The sequence below is a fragment of the Dasypus novemcinctus genome, chromosome 3 (assembly GCF_030445035.2).
Source record: "Dasypus novemcinctus isolate mDasNov1 chromosome 3, mDasNov1.1.hap2, whole genome shotgun sequence".
Taxonomy (NCBI): Eukaryota; Metazoa; Chordata; class Mammalia; order Cingulata; family Dasypodidae; genus Dasypus; species Dasypus novemcinctus.
In genome coordinates, this window is record NC_080675.1 from 146,177,640 (window position 1) to 146,198,155 (window position 20,516).

Sequence of the window (20,516 nt, forward strand, 5' to 3'; positions counted from 1 at the left end):
GTGCGACCATTTTCCTAAAATTCCAGAAAACAGTTACAAAGCTGCAATAATGGTAAAAGTGCTAAATCAAGAAAATGCAGTTTTAAAAATGGTAGAAAAAGCTAAGGGCTCCCTTGCTGGCCCTGCCTCACCTCTTCCATGGCATGGCATGGCATGTGCTCCATTGTGAGCCCCTGGTCCTTTTCCAGAGGGAGCAGAGTAACCCCCTATGCACATACTGGAATACCTGTATATCAGTGCCAATCTAAAGGGTGACAGCCTGAAAGACTAAACCAAGACACATGTCTGGCTCTCCCTCACAGAACTTGCCCTGCAGGTAGAAGCAGTCTTCAGAAAACTGCAGCAGTATAAAAAACAATTAAGTTCCTGTAAACAGGGAAATTCCTAAGGCCACAAAAGAGGGAGCACAAGCCCAGGGCAACATGAAGGCTTAGAAAAAACTGAGAAGACACTGCACTTCACTTTTGTCTCAGGGTGACCTTCTTGATAGAAAAGCTAAACTTTGAAGGGGAACACCAGCCAACACAGAACCACTTTCAAAGACTGTGAAATATATATATTTTTTTAGCTCCTGGCACTCAAAGAAATCTCTGACATCTTACTAACTGGATACAAACTTAAAGAACAGACAATTCAGGTGGCTAAATCCCAGAGTAAGCACATTAAAATATTAAAATATGCTGTGTGCAAGAACAGATTACAAGACAAAGGAACAGGAAATGATTGGCTATCTAAATTAATATGATGGGATGCGGACTTGACCCAATGGATAGGGCATCCATCTACCACATGGGAGGTCCGTGGCTCAAACCTCGGGCCTCCTTGACCCGTGTGGAGCTGGCCCATGTGCAGTGCTGATGCGTGCAAGGAGTGCCGTGCCACGCAAGGGTGCCCCCTGCATAGGGGAGCCCCACGTGCAAAGAATGCGCCCCGTAAGGAGAGCCACCCAGCGCAAAAAAAAGTGCAGCCTGCCCAGGAATGGCGTTGCACACACTGAGAGCTGACACAGCAAGATGATACAACAAAAAGAGACACAGATTCCCATGCCACTGACAACAACAGGAGTGGACAAAAAGAAGAACACATAGCGAATGGACACAGGAAACAGACAACTGGGGCGGGGGGGGGAGGGGAAGATAAATAAATAAAATAAATCTTTAAAAAAATAAATGAACATGATAAAAATTCAGAAACCTTCAACAAAGATGTCCAAATTTGGATGTATTGGATAAAGACTTTCAAGAAATGATCCTCGGGAAGCGGACTTGGCCCAGTGGTTAGGGCATCCGTCTACCACATGGGAGGTCCAAGGTTCAAACCCCAGGCCTCCTTGACCCATGTGGAGCTGACCCATGTGCAGTGCTGATGCATGCAAGGAGTACTGTGCCACACAGGGGTGTCCCCCGCGTAGGGGAGCCCCACGAGCAAGGAGTGCACCCTGTAAGGAGAGCCGCCCAGCATGAAAGAAAGTGCAGCCTGCCTAGGAATGGCGCCGCACACACAGAGAGCTGACACAGCAAGATGATGCAACAAAAAGAAACACAGATTCCCATGCCGCTGACAACAACAGAAGCGGACAAAGAAGAACATGCAGCCAATAGACACAGAGAACAGAAAACTGGGGTGGGAGGGGGAAAGGGGAGAGAAATAAATAAAATGAATAAATCTTAAAAAAAAAAAGATCCTCAAAATGCTCAAGGAGAGAAAGAAAACAGGGAGAAAGAACTAAAGGATATCAGAAAAATGATGAATTAACAGTTTGAAAAATCTCAAAAAAAGGGGGGAGGGGAATTTAAAGAAGGAACCAAATTAAAAATACTAGAGCTGAAAGCCACAATAAGTGAAATAAAAAAGTCCAAAGTGGATTTCAACAGCAGAATGGAGCTAGCAGAAGAAAGAATAAGTGAACAAGACAAGACGATTGAAATGATTTGAGCTGGGGAATAGAAAGAAAGAAGAATGAAAAAAAGTGTACAGAGCCAGAGAGAACTTTGGGACACCATCAACTGTACCATTATAAGCATTATGAAATCCCAGAAGGAGAATTAAAAAGGGATAGAAAAAATATTCACATAAGGGCGGGCCAAAAATCCCTAAATTTAACAAAAGGCATGAATATACACTGGGGCAATGACTACACAATTCTGTGATGAAAGTGAGAGCCACTGAGTGTGTACTTTGGATAGAAATATGCAAAGCATGGGACTTTATAACACAGTGACCCAAGTGGTGGAAGACAGACTGTGGTTAACAACACAAATATGAGTGTTCCCTCATGAACTATAACAAATGTACAGTATTAATACATAGTGTTAATAATAGGGGTGTGTGGAAAAAACATACCAAGTATACACTAGGGACCATAGTTAGTGGTAATAGTCTCATCATGTTCTTTCATAATCTGTAACAAATGTTCCACAGAAATGTAAGGTGTTGGTGGAGGGGTGATGTAGGGGGATGTATGGGAATGTATGGGAATTCTGCACATTATGCATAATTGTTTTGTAAGTTCACAACTTCTCTAATTAAAAAATATGTATATAATCCCTTCCTCTCCTAGGCTAGGGCTGCAATCTGACCTGTGTGGAAAGAAGCTGGTCCCTACCTTTCACTGTGATTTTTAGTCACCCCTGCTTCCCCTCATACCAGGGGCAGAGCTAAAATGGAGGCTACTGGTCTCTTTCCAACTTGGACATGTTCAAACTTTAGCTGTTCTTAGGATTGGACTTTAGCCAGCCAAATTCACTAATCAGTAGCTGAGATCATCACCCAACTGTCTCTTCCTCCTACATTTTTGGGAAATGAAGCTTCCAACTCTAGCCAGGGAATAGCTCCCAAGGTCACGTGAGCCACCAGCAGGGGATGGGCTCCGGCCTCTGTGGTGTGGAGTGCTCTACTCAGGAATCTTCATTGCAGATCAGCAATCTCCTCCTCCCATTCTTCCAAGGATGTTGCAGGATGCTCTTCTAATCACCTCAGCCCCCGATACAGATGGATTTAGATAGCTCTGGCTGATTACTACCTGCACCGTAGATGGAGCTCTTCACTCTGTTGCCATCTTGCCCCCTTCTCAAGAGATTTTTCACAAGAGTGCCAAGTCCACTCAATGGGGAAATTATAGTCTCTTCAACAAATGGTGCTGGGAAAACGGAATATCCAAATGCAAAAGAATGAAGGTGGGTCTCTCCCACATAAGATACACAAAAATCCAGTCAAAATGGGTCTAAGACCTAAATATAAAAACACATGTAAAACACCTAGATGAAATCATAGGGAAATGTCTTTGGAACCTGTGTTAGGCAATAGTTTCTTTGACTTTACACCCAAAGCATGAACAAGTAAAGAAAAAATAGATAAATGGGACTCCATTAAAATTTAAAAACTTTTGTGCATCTAAGAGCTTCATCATGAAAGTAAAAAGACAGCCTACAGAATGGGAGAAAATATTTTGGAAACCACTTACCTGATGAGGATTTAATATACAAAATATATAAAGAAATTCTATAGCTCAACAAGAGAATGGCAAGCATCCCAATTAAAAATGGGCAAAATACTTGAATAGACATTTTTTCCAAAGAAAATATGCAAGAGTCTAATAAGCGCATGAAAAGATGCTCAACATCATTATCCATTAAAGAAATTCAAGTCAAAACCACAATGAGATACCATTCACTTCACATCTACTTCAGTAATGACTATCCAAAAAACAGAAAATAAGTGTTGGAGAGGATGTGGAGAAATAGGAACATGTGTTCATTGTTGGTAGGAATGTGAAATATTGCAGCCGCTGTGGAAAATAGTTTGGTGGTTCTGCAGAAAGTTATGTATAGAATTATCGTAAGACACAGTGACCCCACATCTAGGTGTACACCTATAAGAACTGAAAACAGGGACAGCAGATATTTTCATACTAGTGTTCATAGCAGCATAATTCATGAACGCCAAATAATGGAAGCACCCCAAGTGTCCCATCAACAGATGAATGGATTAACAAAACATGGTATACATATCCTATGAAATGTAATTCAGCTGTAAAAAGGAATGAAGTTCTGATATATGAGACTACATGAATGAGCCTTTAAGATTTTAGATTGAGTGAAATAAGCTGGACACAATAGGACAAATATTGTATGATATCACTGATATAAAATAATTAGAATATACAAACTGATAGAGTTAGAATCTAGAATACAGGTAACCAGGGGATGGGGTGGGAGTAGGGAATGGTGAGTTAATGTTTAGTTTGTACATTGTTTCTGTTTTGGGTAATGGAAAAGTTTTGGTAATGGATGGTAGTAATGGTAACACAACACTGTGACTATAATTAACCTCACTGGATTATATATTTAAACGGGGAACATTTTAGGTTGTATTATGTTACTAGAATAAAACTTACCAAAAAAATACACTTTAGGACTCTAGAACACAAATAGTTAATGCTAATCTAAGCTATTTACTATCATAAATAGTATACTTATAATATTGTTTCATCAGTTGTAACAAAAATGCAAAATGTTACTAATAGGGAAAACCAGGTGGGTGAGGTGGGTATCGGGACACTATTTTCTGCATGATTTTTCTGTAAACTTACAACTTCTCTAATAAAAATTAAATAAAAGTAAAGAAAGGGATACTGGAATTTGGGTAGGCAACCAACAGCATCCACTATAACAGTCTTTAGAAATTCTTAAATTTTTTATGGTATAAAAATAATGCATACACTTGAATACTATGACCAATAGATAATAGATGAAGAAATGGATATAAAAATGTAAGGTATGAGCCTCCCTAGCCATTATGCATACATAATATGCGTACATATTGGCAAAAAAAGAGCTTATTCTCCATTTAGTGTTCTATTTCTTGCATATTTGGTTTCTTTCCCACTAAATATATATTATTGATGGTTGTTCACTTTAACAGTTATAATTTACCTTGTTATTTTGACAGATAAATTGTATTCCATTATTTGGATGGATTAGCTTTTATTTAACCAAGATCTTATTCTTGGACATTTGAGTTGTTATCTTTTTGTTATTACAAAATATAATGCAATAAATGTTTATATATGTATAACTTTGTTTTGATTATATCTATAAGAATTCCTAGAAATAGGAGTGCTAGGACAAAGGGCATATGCATTTAAAATTTTGATGGATATGCAAAATTTCCTGCAAAGAAGTCGCCCAATGTAGACTCCCATGTGCAGTGAATAGTCTTACCATAGCAGTGTTATCAAACTTTAAAATTTTTGCTAATCTAATCAGTAAAAATTGGGTTTTATTTGCACTTGTTAGATTTTATGTGATTGTTAAACATTTTCATATGTTGTATTTCTTTTACAGTGAGCTGCTCCTTCATGCTCTTTGTTTCTCTGTTGGGTTGTCTTTTTCTTTTGATTTGTTAGAATTCTTTATAAATGAAGTAAATTAATAGTTTAGGGTGTATTTTAGAAGCATGTTAGGTTTTCTGCTTCAGTCTTTACTTGTGTGTGCTGGCAGGTTGCAAGCTTGGGGCTTTGCATTTCAATTATTTATTTGTTTTTGTTGTCACCATGACTTACTCTTTGATTTTGCTGTTTGCCACTGACTAGCAGAGGTTCTGTGGCTTTTTAAAGTAATATTCTATATCTCAGGCATTTGAAAGTTTTCCCATTTAGTTTCATAGAAAACACCTTGACTTTCAGAAAAGGTGGAAAGGGGACTCATTAGGAGGTTGGGGAGGTGTGTGGATGGAGGATGGGAGATGGAAGCAGCTGGAATGCTAACATCCCAAACCCTCCTCCCCTTATTTTTTTCTTTGATTTATTTTTCTTCTGTTACTCTTTCTCTCCTTTTTTCTTCCCTCCCTCCCTCCCTCCCTCCCTTTTTTGGTGCTGTTGTTTCTGGCTGCATACTACAAATATAAAATTCTGGAGCGTGTGGTTGGATTCCATCCATGGGGACTGAGATGGAATTTCAAGTCACTCAACATAATTCAACAGAAAATGAGAGAATTCTTATTGAATAGAATAGGGTGGAATGTGGTTTCATGGTCTCTTTCCCTAGGGACCCTGACCAATTTGGCAATAGGAAAGTAAATTAAGGGCAGGATTAGCCCTAGGAAGTGGATTTTTTAGTATAGCTGCATGTCTAATCCAAATATTATATTATCTTAGTTATCTATGTCAATGTGAAATCAGAAGGTGGTGGATAACTGAAAGCTCCAAATGTGCTAAAACGCATTTTTGCCTTTATTCGTTTATCCCAGTTATCCTTCTACTAGAACAACAATCAAAAAGGATTTGTTTCTACTCATTTTACTCTTGTTTTTCACGGCAGCAGAGGCAGGGAGGCAGCATGCCACAGGGGAACGATAAAGAGCACCAGGTTGGGGTCAGGAGCCCTCAGTTTTTGTCTTGGCTGTGCTCCTAACTAGCCTGGGACTGTAGGCAAGTCGCTCAGCATCATGGGGCCCGGCTTTCTTCCCTGTGAAATGGGCAGGATAGCACCAACCCCCGGGGTGGCGGGGGGCCGGGAGCGCCGTGACACGGAAGCTGGCGCTGCTGCTGCCTCCACCATAGAGGCGCAGAGACGGCCGCCGCGCGGCGTTTGTGCGGTGCCAGACACGTGGAGGAGCTCAGCTTGTCACTCTTCTTCCCTGTCCCCAAGGTACTCACGCCCGTGTGAGTTTCCTAGGCTGCAGTAACAGATTACCACCAACTTGGTGACTTAAAACCTCATGAATGCATTCTCTCCCGTTACAGAGGCCAGAGTCTGAATTGAAGATGTCGGCAGCGCTGAGTTCCCTCTGAAGAGGCTCTAGGGGACAATCCTTTCTGGCCTCTTCTGCTTTCTGGTGGCCTCAGGCGTTCCTTGGTTTGTGTCACCATCACTAAATCTCTGCCTCCATCTTTTTCCAAATAAAGTCACACGCACAGGTTCTGGGCGTTAGGATGTAGACCTGTCTTATGGGGGGTGGGGGTGGCGGGCAGGCCACACTACACACTTTGGTTTTTACTTTATAAGTCAATATTGTGACCTGTTTTTTTTCCCCAACCATTTTTTCTACATGCCCCTAGGACTCCACTGTCAGTTTGTTATTAATAAATTGGGAAAAGTAAGAGAGAAGAAAGAGCAGCAGCTCGGTTTTGCTTGTTTTGCTTTCATACACAAGGGGAAGGCCTGCTCTCTTGGGTCTCAGTTTGGTGTGTGAGCACTGAGTAGTGTCTGCTCTGCCCGCAGCTCACCACCCGTGGTCAGGAACTACAGCTGTCACTGTTACCAACAGTCGCCCAGCATTCTCCTCCCTCCCTTCTGTCCTGCTCTGGCTCTGGCCCCATCTCGCTCTGGCTCGGCCCCCTGTCCCTCTGACCTCACCTCTGGCTCTCTGGCGTGGCTCCTGTAGACTAGTTGCCGGACAGTGCCCCTAACCCTCTGCTGGGTGGTACCCCCACATCCCCTTGTTAGATACTTGTTTGCTCCCTGGCTCCCCTCAACTCACTCAGCCTTCTGCCTTTCAGTTCCTCCCTGAACCTTTGGGATCCCAACAAAAATATCGAGGTAACCCAGGGACCACTTTATGCATGGAATGTAGTCCAGCGAGGGTGGCCTCGTTAAACAAGCCACATGGCTTCAGAGTGGGGAGGAACTCGACCTGAGAGCTGAGACCTCACTTAGTGACCACACTGAGAGCACAACAGGTGCTAACATTTACTGAGCACTCTCCTCAGGCCCATCAGGGTCAGCTGTCCTCATCAAAGCCTCAGAGCCACCCGCTGAGGTTATCTTAGCTCCATTACTCATTGCCATGCGGTTTGAAGGACTTTGGCCCTCTTGTGTTCATGCCACACAAAGGAGGTGACAAGCCTGGGATCTTCTCTCTACTCAGGGGTACCCCAGGGACAGAGGAAGGGCCCAACCGTGAAAGCTCTAGAGGTGCTAAAGGAGGTGTTTTTAGTAAACAGGTGGGGGTTATGTTTGCAAGTTCCTTATTCTTCGGTTCCTTGGGTCAGACAGTGCTTCTGAGAGCCAAGATGGCAGAGTAATTTGGGGTGTTTTTATACTCCAGATAAAACCTCAAGGTTCATTGAGAAACTAAGTGTAGCAGTTTAATATTATTGTAGCAGTTTAATATTATTGATGAATTCCAAAAAGAAATATGGAATTATGCTTGTAATCTGATCTGTCCCTGGGCATGATTAAGTTATGATTAGGGCTTTGATTGGGCTACATCATTAGGGCGTCGAGTCCCCACCCCTTGGTGGATGAGGACTCACAGATTAAAGGCATGGCAAAGGACAGAGCTGAGGGTTTCTGATATTGGAGTTTGATGCTGAAGACTTAAGCTGGAGCCCCAGGAAGTGCACTCACAGAGGAAAGAGAAGCGAGCCCTGGGAAGAGAGAACCTGAGCCAGGAGAAGAATATAGAGGAATAGAGATGGCTCCTTAGACACGGCAGAAACCCTAGGGAGAGAGATAGAGCCGTTCACCTGATAGTCTACAGCTGACCTTGTGGAGCGATGCAAAGTCTAGGAACCTCATAGTTTACAGCTGACCTTGTGGGGAAAACAGAGTTGCTGAGCCCACAGGAACCCAGGAAGCCTGAGCCCTCACAGATGTCGGCAGCCATCTTGCTCTAACATGTGAAAATAGACTTGGGGAGGGAAGTAACTTAGGCTTTATGGCCTGATATTGTAAGTTCCTATCCCAAATAAATACCCTTTGTAAAAACCAACTAATTTCTGGTATTTTGCATCAGTACTCCTTTGGCCGACTAATACACTAAATCAAGTCATAACATTGCTCTAGTGTTCTACAGCTCTTGGAAGGATATATTAGAAGGATCCAGGAGAGCAAGAGCAGAGAGTCCTGGAAAGTGAGTATTGAGAGCTGGCTAGACTTGAGGTCAAATTCTGCTCTAAGACATGACTGGGAGCAGGTCTCACAGTGTCTCTGAGCCTCGGTTTCCCTTCTGTAAGGTGAGAAAGAACTAGGGCTGTTGTAAAGATTCAGAGATGGCGTGTAACCTGGCGCTGCATGGCTGCCTGAATGATTATAGCTATTAGGGGCACAGCCCTTCACCCCCATTCCTGCAGCCAGGGCAGCCAGTCTCTGGAAGGAGCCTCTCTGGATCTTGGGCTGCATGGAGCACGTCTGCTAGCCGGTCCAGGTGATTTGTGTGAGCTCCTCGCTGGGAGGATGGCTGGGTCTGAAAGACTTTTCTTGCCCTCCTCAGGGCCTAGCTTGGTGCTGGCATACAGCAGGTGCTCAGAACATGTTTGTGTAATGAAGTGCACACAAGTGTCTCGGTTCTTAGCTCTGTGCTTGGTATATTGGGGCCTCTGAATGAGAGTGGGGAATCATCCTCTGGATTAAACTTTCTGAATTTTCCTCTCTTTTTCTTTTCTTTTCTTCTTTTTTTTTTTTTTTTTTTTTTGATTCACCAGGGAAGTAGGAAAGTTATCATTGTTGTTATTAGCAAATATTTGTGTTGTGCCAAGTTCTTTGCTATGCTGGTGGATGACCTAATTTAGATCTGGTTACAATTTTATGAGGTAGGCGTCATCCTTCTTTTGAGGGCAGGGAAGCTCAGCGGGGTTCGGTAACTTCCCAGGTCCCACTGCTAGGAACTGGTGGCAGGGACGTGGCCCGAGGCAGCCTGGCTTAGATCTGGAGCTCTCAACCTTTGCACCACGTGGCCTACATTGCAGGGAGGCCCAGGACAGCCTGACTCTTCCCTGCAGATCAAGGGAAGCCCCGTCCCTCTGGCCAGAACTCCAAGGATCCCAGGGGTTAAGGGGTGTCTCCTGACGGGTACACCTCAGTCTGCATGAGGGCACCACGCTGAGCTTTCCCAGACCATGGCACCCAAAGCCAGGCGTGCATCATGACTTTCACAGATCCTAGGCCTTTTTGCCATCCTGGGTCCCTTCTTCCATTAAAAATTTTAAAATTATTTATTTTACGACTGTGTTTATTTAAGGACGAATATAACCACAGCTGGATTAAAATCCTTTTTGCTTCTGATTTTCAAATAGGCACTACATGTGCCTAATGGACAAGCTGGCCTTGCCCAAAACCCTCAAGGGGGAAACGGGGAGCGGGGATTCTGGTCTCCTAATCGCCCCCTGTCTCCGCAGGTCCCGCAGAGGATGGCGGCGGCGGAGGGGGTCCCCGAGGACGGCGGCGGCGCCCCGGGCGTCTGGGGCGCCTGGGGTCCCTGGTCCGCCTGCTCGCGCAGCTGCAGCGGCGGCGTGATGGAGCAGACGCGGCCCTGCCTGCCCGGCTCGTACCGCGCGCTCGGCCTCCCGCGGCCCGGCGCCCCCGCGCGCGCCTTCGCCGGCCACGTCGTGTCCGCGGTGCGCACCTCCGTGCCGCTGCACCGGAGCCGCGAGCAGCCGCGCGCTCTCGCCGGCCTCGACGCCCGCCGCCAGGGCCCCGCCGCGCCCCGGGGCAGCCGGCACCCGCAGGCCCGGAGCCGCGACCCCACGGCGGAAAGAAGGTACACCCCTCCCGGACCCCGGACCCCGGACCCCGGACCCCGGACCTCGTCCCGGAGGCGCCGCGCACTCTGCTTCACACCGCGGACTGCGCGGCCAAGGCTTAGCTCCTGCATTCTGAGGGGGAGGTCCCCTTTCAGTTTTTGATTTATTTTGCAGTCATTTACAGGGCGGAGCCACTCCCACCCCACTCTGTGGTTTTGAATAATTTTCAAAGTGCAGTTAATCCGAGGACGCCTTTAGACATCCTCAGGGAGGCCCGTGGACGGGTGAAAGGAGGAGGAGGCCAGGAGTGGGGGACCCGGGTTCCCGTTCTCCCTGGTGCAGGAGGGAGGAGATACCCCTGGCTGCAGCATGTGTGGATTCCAGCTGAGGACGCAAGACAAGGAATTTCTAATCCAGGAGCTGATATTAGCTGTGGCTCCTTAGACAAGACACTGATATGTCTCTGGAGTCTTAGAGGCTCCAAGGCTAGGTTTCAGGATTCTGTGAACTTTTCTAAAATGTTTCTGAAAAAGTTAACGCACTGCTTTGAAGAAATGTCTAGTCATTTTTTAGGGTCTTAATAAAATACAAATCCTAGAAATAGCAAAATGACATCACAATAGTTGTATAGCTCTGAAACGCCTCACCAGACTCGACCAGAATAAATATGCCAAAATTAGGAAGTTTCCTGGGAAGAGGATGCTGTGAATTAATTGACAAGTATTCACAGGTTACTCAGCTTTCATTCAACAGTGTTGCCTAGGTTCCTTATAGATTCTGAGGGAGTATTAGTACAAAAATAACAACAAAACAAATAAACATGACAAGAAGAACAAAAAACACAAGGTAAACTCTCTGATCTTAAAAAGCGTATAATTTAGTTGTCAAGCCAAGGCTAATATATGAAATAGTCCCTGCCCAACTCGGGCAGGGCTGGAGCATGTCAGGCAGGCTGCCTAGTCCCTCTTGCCTTCCTGAAGCTCAGACATCAGCCTCGATGGCCACCCTCTCCCACTGAGGCCAGAGGCTGCAAGAGGAACCTTCCCAGCCCAATGCTATAAACTGCCACCATCAGCCACCTGGAGGTGGAGAGGAGATGCCACCCTCTCAACTTCCCAGGCATGACCTCTTGACCTGGGGCAATGGGAGTTCAGAAGAGGGAGAGAAGGGGGAAGCTTTATGTGGATTCCGAAGGATGACTCAGATTTGGGTAGATGGAAGAAAGTAGCAAAGTGGGGAAGTAAGAAGAGGGCCGGCCCAAAGAGGAGCTGCTTTCTCTGTGTCTTTCTGTGTGGAAGCCCAGGGCCCTCCACCATCATTCTGGGACTGAAGGTCTGCCATGGCAAGCTAGGGGCTTGAGGGACGTTGTCTCCTTTCGTCCTGGCCACAACCTATAACACACCTTTGCAGCCCTTATCCAACATGGACAATGTGTTTTGGGATTTCAGAGTGTTAAGATTTTAGAAAGATAATTCAGGCCATATGTCACACTTCAATAACATTTCCTTTATGATATGGGGCAGCAACCCCATATCATAAATAGATAGAAATGCTTTATTTCTGCAGTGAAATAAATGAATGTTCACACCAAGTAGGATTAAAAAAAATAAAAAACAGATCATCATAGCCCCATGTCAGTTAATGTCAAGTTTTCTGCCCGATGAGTTTTGACACCAAACTTACAAAAACATAAAATGAGAAGACAAGAGCTTGTTTTTCAAACTCTTGATTTCAGAATTACAGATTTCTAATAGGCAAGGCGTATTGAACGCCTACTCTCTACCAGGCACTGTTTTCGCTTGACACTGACTACTCTACAAGATAATTACTAATTTTGTCCCTAGAGAAGCGGAGTACTTTTTCCAAGGCCACACAGCTAGTAGGTGAAGAGTCAGGATTTGAATCTAGGCTGTCATGGCTCCAAGGACCTGATGAAGTAGATTTCACCCAGGAGTAATTTAAAAAGACTACTCAAGACTAGTGAAAAAGCTGGAACTTGAAGGTGATGAAGCTGACTCCCAGGTCCCTGTAGCACTGAGCTTCCCACCTGGTGCCAGCCACAGGGGTGGGCCTTGGAAGGGATGGGCCTCTGTGGTTGAGAACCCAGAGAACCTAGACGAGTGTCCAGGAACAGGCTCTCGTTCTTTTTGGCCCTGGGCCTGTGCTGCCGGCGTTCTGGCTCATGCATTTTGGCAGCAGGACATTTTTTTCTTCTGACTTATTGACGAGGGGCCAATTACTGTTTATGATGAAGTTTGTACAAGTTTCTATCATGCTCTTGTAATTTGACAGTTTCAGATGAAACAATCCAAATATTAGCCTGGGAGGCCCATGCTGCCGACAAAATGTTGTACGCTTCCTTCTGATGGAAGTCACATTTGCTTATATTTATCAGTCATTAGGAACTTGCATAGTATATGTGACCCCTCGGAGAAATGTCAGCATGTTCTCTGGATGGCTGTGTGCTCCACACTGTTTCAGGTTTGAGGTTTGCGGCAAAGGCTGTTAGGGCTTCAGTGTTTAAGAAACCGTTATGTTGCTATGCTAGGGAACTGAAAACTTAATTGAAGCCAGATAACAAATAAAATAAAACAATTCAACATTCCAACAAATATTTACTAAGCCTCCACTAATGTTGTAAGGTCTTAGGACAGACACAAAGGTATTGGAAAACTAGGTTGTGGAGCCTCAAGATTTTTACCGACAGGGTAGAGCAGCTGATTCCAAATTTCCTATATTTTAAAAGCATAGATCCTTTCTGCAGACTCAGTCTTAGATGGAGGCTTAGTTTGTATCACGGAAAACAGCTGAGCTGCTTTGGTGGAAACCTCAGAGTTATCACTGTCGAATGCTGGGACCTAGACCCAAAAGGAGCAGTGGTTTTCGTCTTGGCTGACCATTAAATTCCTCTGGCCATCTTTTAAAAACCCTGACACCCAGGCCACATCCTAGACCAATTACTCACAATTCCATTGGAATATCTGGCAGTCATTCTCAAACATCAATATCATTCCATTTCTGCCAAGGCTGAAAACCACTGGTTTAGAAGTCTTCTCTTTAGAAGCTAAGGTTCCATGGAAAAGAGTTTTTGGTAATAGAGTCTTGCCTAGCAGAATTTTAAAACTTTGGTGAGCACATATCAGAATCACTTGTGGGGGTGGCGGTGGGTGAGTGGGGGAGGCTCATTAAACATGGAATGCCAACCCCACGCCATCTCCCTGCCTCGTGAAATTGTAGGTCTGTGGTATGACTTAGGAATTTTCATTATGAATGTTTCTCATATACTCCAGAGTTTGAGAAGCACTGCTGTAGAGGGCTGGAAAAGACATGTATGTAAATGTCTTCAGAACAGGACAGTGTGATGTTTATTAAGTGAATGATGGAGTAAGAAATAGTAGTGGCAATGGTGGTGGACACCATGTTGGAGCATGTGTTATCTGCAGGCTTGTATGAAATGCATTCTAGCATTTAGAGCTCACACAGTCTTATGAGGCAGACAGTACTATTTGCATTTTACAGATGAAGGAACTGAGGCTCAGAGGAGTAGAGTGATTTGTTCAAGATAACCACATTTAGAAGCAACAGAACCAGAATTCATAGGTAGATCTGACAGAGTCAATCACTAAAGTTCTTTTCACTGAAATGGGCATTTTGCATATTTATAGAAGAGGCTGCTCATTTCCAGAGGGTGTGGTCAGAAAAGCTTCTTGGAGGTTCAGCTGTTTGAGCCAAGACTTGAAAAGTGGATAGGATTTGGAAGCTAAGGCTTAATACAGAAGATATGTTTATCATTGGAAATTAACCATACCTTTTCCTTGCAATGTTTAGCTTTAACCAGAGGCACCTTTATACCAAATACTAGGCACTTAAGGGATTAAAAAAATAGAAGACACAACCCCTCTCTTTGGGATCTTTACACTGTGGCAGTAGATGCTTGGCAAACCCAAGGAACAAGGCATATGCCTGGAAACAGTATAGGTACCATCAGAACTCCAAAAGAGAGGACCTCCTTGTAGGATGGGGCAGCCAGGATTTGAACCCACTCTTGATGAATAACTAGAATTTACATAGCTGGAATGCATCTGGAAATTTCTTGTGCCCATTTACCCTCCACATCAGGCCTCTGTCTCTTTGTAAAAGACACACCCAGTCACACATACACACAATATACTCTAAAAGCCTTAAAACATGATGTGAACCTTTATTGAGCTCTCCCAGGGATCCTGCATAGAATTTTTACAACACACTGTAGTTCAAAACATCCTAAATCCTTTATAGACATTACTTCTTTCCCTCAAAATTTCACTCCTCCTGCTCATACCTCTCACTTTGTCTTTTTGGCTTTTACCCGGAGTTCCCTGGAGAGAGGAATTGTTCGCTCTGGGCACCTAGCCCCTTCTCTCATCCTTGTCATCCACTGCCTACCCTCCTTTCATTTGATGCCCTCCTGTGCCTTGTTTAGTTAGGTGAACTGAGGAGGAGGGAGTGGATATTACCACGAGGCTTTGTGTGAGGGAGGGGATGAAGGCCTCGGGGGTGGAAGGGCAAATACATAGCACAAGAGGGCCTTGCGTTGAAAAGTCTTCATCATTCAAAGCCAGTGGTTTAAGGCTCTTGTTACTGGGGTTTCCTTTTTACCAACATGGTTGACAATTTCTACTTTCCAATTCACTCTTCAGTTCTTTGGAAGAAGAAGAATAATGTAGCTTTATGAACTAGGCATGCACAGGAGGACAGAGTAGTGAGAATGGGAACTTTGGACCAGAAAGTCCTGAGGTCATGTCCTTGTTGGGTGCCTTCCTAGTTGGGGGACCTGTCTGAGCCTCATTTCCTCATCTCTAGTATGTGGATAATAATTTCTCCCTCATAGGGTCAGTTTGAGGATTAAATGGGAAAACAAACATAAATTGCCTAACACACAGGAGATGCTCAGTCAATTGCTTTACTGTGACTTCTGGTCCAAAGATGCTTAGAGGTCAGTTTGGTTATTATATATATTTTTTAACAGATGGTGAGACTGTGGCTCTAAGAGACTGGTTGGTGGGTGACCCTCCAATTCTTCACCCACTGAACTTATGGGGATGGTGTTTTCCAGATGGTCTGTTATGTTATTTTTTTCTGGTTTGTTAAAAAATACAATTATCTAAATTATGAGAGGATTCAGATACTAAACCACATATAGTAACAAATTTAACCACCTGAAACTATTAAAAAATGAAAACTATGAAATATGGATCCTCATGGAAAATCTATAATTTTATAATTATCTTTGTCTCTGAATTGCATGAATGTGTGTACACATATGCACACACATATAAACATACATAAATATTTTAATACATGTAATGTATGCACTATGAAAAAGCATGCTTTTTCATCTTCAGGTCCAGGTAGCCCCAGAAAGTGGATGGAATTATGATGGAAGGCTGGTGGGTAGAGATTGTAGGAGGAAGAACTAGGGGGATAATGCAGTGAGTTTGGAACATGTTGAGTTTGAGGTGCTGAGGGGCCTGATGAGTGGAAGAATTTTTGTTTCTTGAGTTTCCTCCCTCGATTGTATAATTATTATTTTGCTGGGCTTTTGCCTTACTTAGACAATTTGATTTAAGGGTAGTTAAAAGCCTGGCTTACATACAGTGGGGCTGGGGCTACATGCCCAGGAAGGTCCAGTTTGGGTTGATTGAGGAGCTGATGGATGGCATCTGAGAGTGGAGAAAAGGAGGTCTGGAGGGGTCCAGTGAGGACGGGAGGCTGGGCTTTAGCCCAGAATGAGGCCAGTGACTCGGACACCCACTGGGGCTATGTGGGCTGCTTCAGCCTGTGAAGTGGATGGTTGGATAATGGTAAACTGAGTTTGCCTCCCTGACTAAGAAGGGGGCAGTTGCTACTCAGCCTCAGCCACGTGGAAATGTGGGCCCAGCTTTGCCAAATGTTTCCACTCTCCATGAGATACCGAAAATCTAAATTTTTACTGTAAAATCTCCTGATTTAAAAGTATTGGTAACTAATTCCTCAAAATTTTAAACTTAGTTTGGGCCAAGAAAAATACGACTTTGGGCTGTATTCAGCTTTTAAATAAAGGTCACACATTTGCAGAGAACGAGAGGCTGGGTCAACCTGCATGAGTTCTGGAATCAGACTGATCCAGGCGTGAATTCTGGTTCTGCCATTTCCTAGCTGTGTGAGTTTAGGAAAGTTCCTTAATGTCCCTGTGCTTCAGGGGCTTCATTGTTCAACTGAGAAAATTAATAATACCTATCACATGAGACTGTTTAGTAAATTACATGAACTATTGTATTCATGTTGCTTGGCCTATGTAGGTGCTCAAGACATTGTAGTTATAACTGCCATATGGACTTAAAGGCTGGGCATGAGGCGGTGTGTTAAAGAGAGTTCCAGATAAAACTCAAGTTGGGCTGGAGGGATCACGTGGAGAACTGGGGCCACACAGGAAGGTAGGAAGCCAGGCCCTGAGAGTAGGTCCATGAGGGCAGGACCCTGGACAGCACACGGTGGGTGTGGCCAAGCTCCCTGGAGGCAGGGCTCCCAGTCCTCTGTTCCTTCTTGGTATGGTCTGCTCGGTGGCCTTACCCTGGAGTTTAGTCCTCGTGATAGTAGCCTGGGGAGGTTCTGGTTAGGGTGTAGCCTGCAGGTCTTGGCCAACAGCTTCCATAATAGATCTCAGCTAGGTCCTCCCTAGCTCCTTGTCCAAGGTTGAGCCTGTGAGGCTAAAGGCTGAGGGATGGAGAGGAGGAATAGGGTGCTTAGGTGAGGCCTGCAAAGCATACTGCAGTGTAGCAACTCACACCCGTGAAACTGAAGACACTCCTCAGGAGGTGAGACTTCTCAGCCTCTAGAAATGGGTACCTTGCAGACTGGAGGGAGCTGGAAAGCCCCTCTTACTGAGAACCTTCCCTTCTACAACACTGCGATCAAGCTGGATTTCTTCCCATTCCCAAAATGTCTAGTGAAACTGCATCCAGAGAGAGAGTCCTTCCTATGATGCCCAGAGCCCAAGTCCATTATCTTACAGAAGCCTCTTGTAAATGTCTCTTGGAAGGTTTAACTGAACTTCCCAGCCAAGGCAGGACCAGCAAGCAGCTCCCATCCCTACGAGTAGAATGGCTTCAGATAACCTTTTCACTGCTCTGGTTGCTAAAGAGCCCGTTAGCAGGTAGGCTTTCCTTTCCAGTGGGCTTCCTCACACTCGCCTGCTTACATTAGCCCGTTTTCCTGATCATTACATAGTAACCAGCTGGAATGTGGGGTATGGGATGCTTGATGGCTTTAATTCAGAAATTCCCAAGATCGAGAGCACTAATCTCCTTTCCCAGGTGCTTTGCCAAATTGTAAACTTTCATCTACTGGAGACATTTGTTGGAACCTGGGACATAGAAGTCCCAGCTATGAAAATCATGGGTGGGGTGTGTCCTGTCTCCCAGGTGATTGGGGGCAGAAAGAGGTTGAGGAGGGGGGACTTCATGAAACCTCCCAGAGAATTGGAGCCAGTTTCCTGTTGGGAGCTGGTTGGGCTGGGTCAGGTATGCTCCGACCCAGGCTGTGTAGACCCAAGTTTTGTGAGCAGTTTGTGATCAGCTGTCAATTAACTGGTATTTTGAAATACATTTATTTGTTTTTAGTCTATTAACCAGACTTCCAAACAGTGGGCTAAATGGGAACAAACATGTCCTGAGAGGCCATGAACTGCATGATAGTGAAGAATTCAGCTCCTCGAGTGAACAATTCTGGGTTCACAGGCCAACTCTGCCACTTACTAGTTGTTTGTCCTGCTGAAGCTGCTTAGCCCTTCTCTAATGGGGAATAATACACCTACCTGATTGGTTGCTGTGAATCGGATACTACAAAGTGCTTAGCAGAGTATGGGGTACCTTAGAAGCACTCTGTAAAGGTGGTTTCTAGGATGGCTGCAGGCACATTGGCAGAGGGTTTAATCCAACGTTTAATTCCATCTTCACTGTGACCTGTGTGAGGACCTGTTATTGTTCCCATTTTACGAATGACAAACTCAAGGGTCAGAGAGAAAATGTGTGGTTTAAAATCACAAAGAAGGAAAGCAAGAGAGTTCGGGCTTAGACCCAAGTCTGTGCTACATCCTCCTTTCCGACTTGTACTTCTGTATTGCCTTTTTCAAAGTTAAAGTTATCACTCATTATTTAAGCTCAGTTTGATAAACTAATACCTCTCTGGATGAAAAGGAAAATGAAATCTTTCTCCAGTATTTACCCCAAAGCTTTTAGCCTTACAGAGTAACAATGAAACTGATTCCATGGTGAACTCCAAAGTCTATGCTAGAAGTTGAGGGGAAACACCAACTAGTTATAGTCAAAGCCGGCCATGCAAAGAAAGCTTTCATATCCAATGATTTGCTTTTAAAGACTGTCTCTGGTTCTCAGGGCTTCATTAGTAGAGATGACCTTGGTGTTTCTTTTTTGTTTTGTTTTTGTTTTTGTTTTAATTCAATCATTCATTTCTTGTTTATTTACTGTGGGTCAGTCACTGTGTTCGATACAAAGGGGATATACAGATGAAGGAGGCATGATTTTCGAGGACCTCCAAGTCTAATGCAGAAGCAGTCACATCCATCACCACCAACCATGACGGAGTGTGACTGATTCTTGGGGAATTGAGGAAAGCTTCATGGTGGGGGATGAGTTTGCATTTTTCATGTGAGAAAGGTGGTACAAGGATGTGAAAGAGTGTGAGTTGGGGAAAGCAGTGGCTTGATGACACCAGAGGAACAAGAAACACTCCGTGCCCTCAAGGGGCTCATGTTGGTGGGGTGGGGAGAACACAAGCAACGGGTATTTGCAAGACAAAGCGTGATGGTTAAATTCTTATGTCAAACTGACTAGGTTATGATGTCCAGTTATTTGGCCAAACAAGCACTGGCCTGCTTGTTATGGGGGAGATATCTCATGGATTTAAATTATTAGTCAGTTGATTGCTTCAATGGCTGATTACATCCGATTGTTATTGTGAAGGTATTTTGTGGATTTAAATCATCAATCAGTTGATTGCATCTATGACTGACTGCATCTACAATAAACAAAGGAAATTGCTTTCAGCAGAGAGAAGTCTCATCCAATCAGTTGAAGGCCTTAAAGGGAGAGAACTGATGATTTCAACAGTCACAAAGATGAATTTCTATCTACTTCAGCCAGCCAGCTTCTCCTGGGAAACGTTCATGAGTTCCCAACTTGTGGCCTGCCCTGTGGAATTCAGCCTTGCCAATCCCCACCATTGCATGAGCCAATTCCTATAATAATTTCTTAATGTTTGTATGCACACTCTAGATAAAAATATGTATCTGTGAGTTCTCTTTCTCTGGAGAGCCCTAATACAGAATGAATGCCTAGGGGGTGTGAAGAAGAGGGAAAGAGAGAGGACTGGGGAATCTAGGGCAGGCTTCACAGAGGAGGTGATGACTGAGCTGAGCTTTGAGGAAGGATTTTAGCAGAGCCCAAGAGTGCAGAGGATCATTTCCCAAAGAGCAGATTGCAGGGGCGGAGAATTGGAGGCAGGAGCGATCACGCCTGAGAGTCATAAATGGTTTGCTGTGGCTAGAGCTCCGTCTGTGAGGGAGTGTCCAGAGGAGACTGGGGAAGTCCAGGCTCTTTTCCAGGGAGGACCTTACAAGCTGCCCTGAGGGGATTGAACTAGAAATTCTTTGGCAAAGACTGTCCTTGTAAATGCAGATGACCAACTCTTTTTTCCGTTGTTAAGCATTGTGATGTGTCCACATTTTGTGCTTCTGTGTTTTTCAAAATGCTTGACTACATGGTTCCCCACCCATCTCTGTCAATTTCAAAAGCCAGGTTAATTGGCTGGCATGCTAAGGCTCGCTTCTCTACATTTGTAGCAGTCGTATTAGTTTCCTGTTGATGCTGTAACACTTAACACAGATTCTTCTCTTACAGTTCTGGAAGACAGGGTGTAAAACCAGAGTGTCAGCAGGGCTGTGTTTCTTCTGGACGCTTCAGAGGAGAGCCAGTTTTCTTGCCTTTTTCAGCTTCTGGAGACCACCTGCATC

General features: G+C 44.5%; 1 protein-coding gene across 2 annotated transcripts in view; it reads left to right on the forward strand.

Annotated features, from left to right (window-relative positions):
- The window catches only part of THSD4 (thrombospondin type 1 domain containing 4), a 634,788-nt gene that overhangs the window by 96,582 nt on the left and 517,690 nt on the right, over window positions 1–20,516 (forward strand). For both annotated transcript variants that reach the window (XM_058294432.2, XM_004451032.4), the window contains exon 4: window positions 10,121–10,482. In XM_058294432.2, the coding sequence (XP_058150415.1) occupies window positions 10,121–10,482 (362 nt within the window). The remainder of the gene's footprint in view (window positions 1–10,120; window positions 10,483–20,516) is intronic.